Below are 6595 nucleotides of genomic sequence, written 5' to 3'. Positions count from 1 at the left end.
GACTGTCACCATCGACAGTGGAAGCCCAAGTTGACATCAACGCTGAAAAATTGACAGCTTGTCAATGACGACTAAGGGTTAGTTCAATGTCAATTCTGCGTAATTTTAGCTTTATGTAATACTAAGAGTCACTTTTCAAATTCATTTCATTTCTTTCCTATTCGAGCTCTAAGGCTTTCCTGGATTTTGTGCCTTTTAAGTCCGTGTGTGACCATTTGTAACCCAAATCCTTGATTCTTGGGTACGTTTCAATCATCTCTCACCCCTCTTCTCTTCTATTTGTGTGAATTATTGAGAAACCCAAAGTTTTTTCTATTCTTGTTTTTCTCCATTTCTTTTGTTTCCTTTCCCTTCTCTACGATGTCTGGGAGAGACAAAGGTAAGAGGGTGATGTCGGGTGAGGAGAACCCTCCTCCCAAGAGCCCACGGAGTTTGGATATCGTTCTTTGTGAGGTGAGCGATGCTGCTACCAGCCCTCCTCCGACAGATGTGGATCACAACAAGGATCTTCTTAGATTACGTTTGGTAATGATTCCGTTTTGAGAACGGTGTTCTTCGATAAAATGATCTTTTTCTGTTTCTTCTTTGAAAGATCATTTTTGTCCTACTGTTGGGCGTTTGGTAAACTTGTTATGAAACTATTCTCGGGATCATTCCTGAACCAAATGGTGTTTGGTAAAACATGGTCTGGGACAGAAATTAAAACTATTGCCATTAGTTTACATAAATGCCATTATATTTTACCTCACCAGTCAGTCTCCTAATTTAATACTATTGCCCATATTTATATAAATGCCAATATGTTTTACATCACCAATTTCATCAATATCCATTTGACTCCTTAATAAACAGTAACAAAAATTTAAAGTTGTACATCACCAGTCTCCTAATAATTAAAATATTACATCATAAAGACTAGAAATCAAAGTCAATTGAATTTCAAATATTACAGACTGTGTCCATTAATGATAGTAATTAAATAACAACCACTCAAATTGGAGCAAGCCGGTGTTTTCTAGCCAACACGTTTGTAAGTTGGTTCCTAATATCGTTCATCTCTCTTGGTTGTTCCCTTTGACTCAATGATGAGGGTCCATTATACTCTTCAGGAGCTGGGTTTAACTCATCAGGATCTGGTTCAGTTTCATCTCCACCAAGTTTGGAAAAATCTTTATCTAATTTTTGTTCATCTCTAATGTAGTAATGCAAGCCACAAAATGCAATGACAATGTTACCTTGGGTCTTCACAGAAAAATGATGCATCTGTCTTAAAAGCAAGATCTTGTTTTTGAGAACTCCACATGTACGTTCAATGACATTCCTCAAAAAGGAATGCCTGTAGTTGAACAATTCTCTAGCTGTTCTTGGAGTTCTTCCCGCACCTCTATAATCTGGAAGATGATATCTCTCACCTCTGAACGGTGTCAAATATGCTGTCTGATTCGCATAACCAGAGTCTACAACTTAATATTTTCCTACAAAATAAAATTATAATTAAAGTGATATATAGTTTGCATCAAAATATTCTATTTACCTTTTAACTGTATAAATAGTCACCTGGAGGTGGATGAGGGAAGTTAAAACTTGGATTACTTCTTGCTGATTTAAAGACCCGACAGTCATTGGCACTGCCTTCCCAGCCAACATTCGCAAATGTGAAGTACATGTCGAAAGAACAAGCACACATGACATTTTGTGTTGTAATTCCTTTCTGATTTTGATATCGTGTTTGATCTTCCATCGGTATAATAGCATGGATATGAGTACCATCAATGACACCAATGCAATCCTATAGACATAAGTCATTATTAATTTGGCTAAGTAAACAAATATACATAGTTGAATATGTAATTGAAACATTCAATTTTGATTATCTTGAAATACGGATAGTATTTTGGGTTTGCTTCAATCTCAATAGGGATTCGATTGAATCTTGGTGGCCTGATTCTTTCCTTAGCTAATTTACGCATAGCTAGCAATACCATGTTGAAGATTCGGCTAATTGTTTTGCCAGAATGCTGAAATCTCTCTTACACATCTCTATTACTTGCTCCCTTTCCTACTGTGAGCAAGAACATTGCTATCTGTTCATCTACCCTAATATACCGAGTATCTTTCAACCAATCCCGATTAACCATTAGACTACATAGGTTAACGAATACATGTCGTTCCATCCTATATTCTTGGTAACATCTATCAGAATGGCCATTCAATATCTCATTTACCATCATTGGCCCCCGAAAGATACTATCCCTACATGGTTCTCTAGTATTGACTGACGCTGCGGCCAATAATGTCACATACATAATGATGATCATATCATCATCATCATCATTGGATGCCATAACTGCAAAATGTATGACAACAATCAAAATGTATGAAACAATCAATTATTTTTCAGTCAATTACACAAGTAAAACAATCAATTATAGGACTACATCATCAACATGGAAAAACAATAGAAAATAAACATATCGAATAGAGATCCATCCTAAATTGTTGATCAAAACAAACAGAACTTCATCCTTCAAAGCTTAAAATATAGAAATTGTTTAACATAACTATTCACCAACACATAAAACACAAGATTGTTTTTCCTAACAAACACAAAACTAAAAACAAAAAACAAAACAAACACATCAAAACAGCAACAAGTTTTTTGGACTGAAGATCAATCATCTAACATTTCAAGAAACCACTTCCTTCTCTCAGGAAGCGTTGCACAAAATGACATCCTCCAGTTTGGGTCCTCCCATATATGATGGATAGCCTTGAAGTACAATTCCCTTGACAAGTCTGGCATTGAATCCAGCAAAGCTTGACAACCAACTACACTATGGTCAACAACAGTTGGTTAACTATCAACTCCACTATGGGCACTTCCAAAAGGTTGGTTGGATCGTGGTGGAGATGTAACTTCAGCATTTAAACCTTGCCCCATCCTCCAAGCACAAAACTTGTCCAAAGTCCTAAATGAGTTAGACATATCTGAAGTTAAACTCCTCTTCCTATGGCCAGTGGGTGTTTTATCAAGCTTGTGTTTGGTAGGACGATAATCCTCTGTCTCATCTATATCATCCAAACTTGGGCCCACAGGTGTTAAAGGATCAGGTGTCTGTTGACCATCATTTGCAGGATCTTCGGTTAGAGTCATATCGATAATATCATTAGTGTTGCAGTCGCTACCATCCCTACGTGCATATGAATCCCCAAAGATCACCTGCAACTCAGGCCAGTGTGGTAATCCATTCTTCTTGAATTTGGCCCACTTTGGGTTTGCCTGAATAGTTTATGATAATGCATTAGACTCATCAGTTATAATATATAAATTATCACATATTAATGTTGTTGTTTACCTGTATAGCCATTGCCCATACGGTTTTGTTGTCAGCTGTGGCCGTTTTGGTGATTTGATTCCACCCAGAACCCGTAGTGTCTAGTAATTTCTTGAAATTGCTATAATCTGTATGCATCTTACACATCTTATTGCGTAATTGCTCCTTGGTGAATGGACGACCTACGGTATCCTCTAGACGGACTTTGATATCATTCCAACCAGACTTGTTAAAAGTAGAATTGGTATTGTTTCCCTTTTTAACATTGTCAACCATGAGGTTAACAAATTCATTGACCTCCACTGTGGTCCAATTTGCAATGACTGAGTTATTAGCCATCTCTGACATGACAATGTTAAGAAAATATAGAAATTATAAAAACAATAGGATATCATGGGTTTAAGGCTATAGTTGTTCAAAAGTGCTCCACTGTATGATTTCTATCTATACTTTTTTTCTTTTTGGGTAAATATTTCTATCTAAACTTCATGTTATGCCATATGTGATTTGAATTTAACTTCTCTTCATAGGAGGATCACAAAATAGAATGCATTTATTTGAAAATGCTCAAGAACCAACAAAAAGCGGCATGGCAATTTCATGGAATTTTAATTTCTCTCAGATGGAATTTGAGATCCCAACCTAAGATTAGTCCAAGGTGGGCTTAAATTGAGGATAAATAATCCTTATGTTGGGCTGGAGTGAGTTGTTAAGGAATCAATAGTCAATTATGGTTGTCAAACATGTTATAAGTAACAACAATATTAGAAAAACAAAACAACTAGAAACAGTTTTCTTGTTTTGCAATGGAAAGAGAATTGTTGTCAAACAGTATGAGAAATGATGTAACAATAACTTAAGGGAAAACAAATGATCATGGAAAGAAATGGAGTTTAAATGATTGCCTCCTCAGCTATACACTCCAAAAGGCTTGCCGACCAAATGGACAAGGCACCGACCTAGCTTTGGCTGATAAAAAATCAGATTAGAGAAAACCTTTATGGCTCTTAGGGTTTGATAGAGACCCAATTAATTAACTTAACAACTCCATCTCCAAACTATTCAAAATAGTTGCAACTTGAACAATGATGGGCCTATTCTTTCTACTATTACCAACACAAGTTGAAGCAACCTTAGCTAATCTAATAAGAGGTTTCATATCAGAAGGAAGAACAAACCTAGGGTCCAAAACCTCAACAAGTCTCATAGCCCTAATCAAGGGCAATGCCCACTCAACAACTAACCCTTCTTCACATCTCCTACCACTCAAAAGCTCCAATAAAACTACTCTAAACCCATAAACATCACTTGCCTTACAACCTCCCCCTCCTTCTTTCCAATACTCAGTATTTGATTTGGATCAGCTCACTTAGGAGAATCAAGTAGTATAGTTTGAAAGATAACCAACAATGCACTTGGGAGGTATGCAGAGACCTGAAGTAATCCATGCTCACTGGACTTGAGCTTACTGTATGTAAGTTGGTCCCCTGGCTAAAAACTTGTGATACAAAACATTGTAACAGAACTAGCAAAGAATTGAGGAATATATTATGCTGCTTGATAATGCAATTCAGGAATGCATATAACTTCTTTTTTGGTTTTGACAGATGGCTTTTATTGGCTGAGATAATAATCCAATGCCATGGAGGAAGAAATAGAGTTTATTCAAATTTGAAAAGTGTTAGAATATCCAAACAAAGATAATAGGTTCTGAAAAGTGATTTCACAACAAACAGAGATAATAGCATTAGAAAATTGTGTTAGAACACGCAAGGGTTTTGTCAAACCCGAATCCGTCCCCTTATAGATCTCTAGAATACGATTGAATCAAATAACGCAAGGAAAGCAAAGTGTACCTGGCACCCACGTGTGTTGATGAAGAATAGATAAGAATGCCTCCAATAGCTGCAACAATCCGTCAGATAATGAATGCAATCCGCGATGGGGATCTTCTGCCATCTCCTAGACTCTCCCACAACTCCCTTTCTTGTAGAGAAAAGAGAAAAGAGAATAGTGACTGCAGGAACCTCTCATCAGTAGTATTTATAATACTCCCCAAACCCTAACCCACTTCTACAATGGGCTAGGTCGGTCCGGTCTATCTCAATAAAATAGTAACAGCCACGTCAGGCCTTGTATATCTTGATCCCCATCAATGATCGACCCGATAATTAATTAAGCCCACACTCGTCGCATTTTGAGAAAATCCTAACAATCTCTTACTTAGGCTAAATTAATTATAAGGTCATTATTATCAGATGTGGCCATGAGATCTTAATACAACAATAATGCTACTAAACCTTGATCCAGTTAGCAAATATATCGATGTCGAGCAACAACAGAAAATACACCTCAACATATGGCATATCACTTTCTGTTAGCTACAAACAAAGATCTACTTACCAACATGAACCGCCTTGAGATGATTTTGTACAAGGAATGTCGTACACGTCTGTGATCACATAAATATCGTCATCATTTCTTGTGGGTCCTCGAACATATCATGAGCATCGTACGACTCATGGATTACCTTTGAACATCATCATATTCGTTGGTAATCGAACGACTTGGTTTATCACCAATCGAACATCCTTGGCTAGAAATAGCCGAACGACTTGGCTCGTCGCCAATCGAACATCCTTAGACCAAAAAGCCCACAACACATCAATCATATGCATGCATGCAAATGCTATTCATCACAACGAACAGAAGCATCATAATCGAAATGAAATATATATTAAGTCCTCCCACTCAGCAAGCATATCAACGAGATAGAAAGAACTCTCAATCCACAAACAGAACAATCATGTAAAGAAGCACTCTCACTGACCAAGAGAATCGAGCAAGCTAAATCGATCAAGTTTGAAATAAAGATTCAAATCACACATCTTGGTATAAAGTAATCAAAAACCGTCAAGCTGAATCGATTACTTCTTTTGTTCTCTGTCAAGTCACCATTCCCAAGATCCTTTCTTTCTTTCTCTTGCACAATTAGATATCAATTTCTTTATTATGTTCTTCGTGATTTTAATTCGCTCATTCATTCCTTTCATTATTTCTTGTTTTATCTCAGTGTATGGCTTCATCTTTTCATATTAATAAAACATTTTCAATCCATGCCACCGAAGTAGTTTCCGTCAAATGCCTCAAAGCCGGTTATACCCTATAGGTTTACAAACTGATTTTAAAATAATCTTTCATCGTTATAATTCTTATTGATGGATTATTCGTTCATGGTTCATTATGCTCGTTGGTTAACC

At 36.7% G+C, this 6595-nt stretch overlaps 1 protein-coding gene across 1 annotated transcript; it reads right to left on the bottom strand.

The window, feature by feature from the left end:
- Positions 1-990: 990 nt before the first annotated feature.
- Positions 991-3674, bottom strand: LOC122665698. The gene is made up of 5 exons (XM_043861849.1): positions 3357-3674; positions 2932-3280; positions 2226-2347; positions 1558-1789; positions 991-1457 (listed from the first exon to the last, which is right to left on the bottom strand). Exons 1-5 carry the CDS (start codon positions 3672-3674, stop codon positions 991-993), a joined length of 1488 nt encoding a protein of 495 aa, XP_043717784.1.
- Positions 3675-6595: the final 2921 nt, after the last annotated feature.

Source organism: Telopea speciosissima, chromosome 6 (genome assembly GCF_018873765.1).
Source record: "Telopea speciosissima isolate NSW1024214 ecotype Mountain lineage chromosome 6, Tspe_v1, whole genome shotgun sequence".
Taxonomy (NCBI): Eukaryota; Viridiplantae; Streptophyta; class Magnoliopsida; order Proteales; family Proteaceae; genus Telopea; species Telopea speciosissima.
Note: the sequence above shows the minus strand (reverse complement) of the source record. Positions and strands in the feature narration are given on the sequence as shown.

Excerpts from the sequence above, each read along its gene's own strand:
- LOC122665698 (XM_043861849.1), bottom strand. The coding sequence starts at position 3,674 with ATGGCTAATAACTCAGTCATTGCAAATTGGACCACAGTGGAGGTCAAT. Across the intron at positions 2,348-2,931 it reads TGCTTGGAGGATGGGGCAAG|TTATGGCATCCAATGATGAT; the intron begins GTTTAAATGCTG and ends TACATTTTGCAG. Across the intron at positions 1,458-1,557 it reads CTTCCCTCATCCACCTCCAG|ACTCTGGTTATGCGAATCAG; the intron begins GTGACTATTTAT and ends ATTAAGTTGTAG.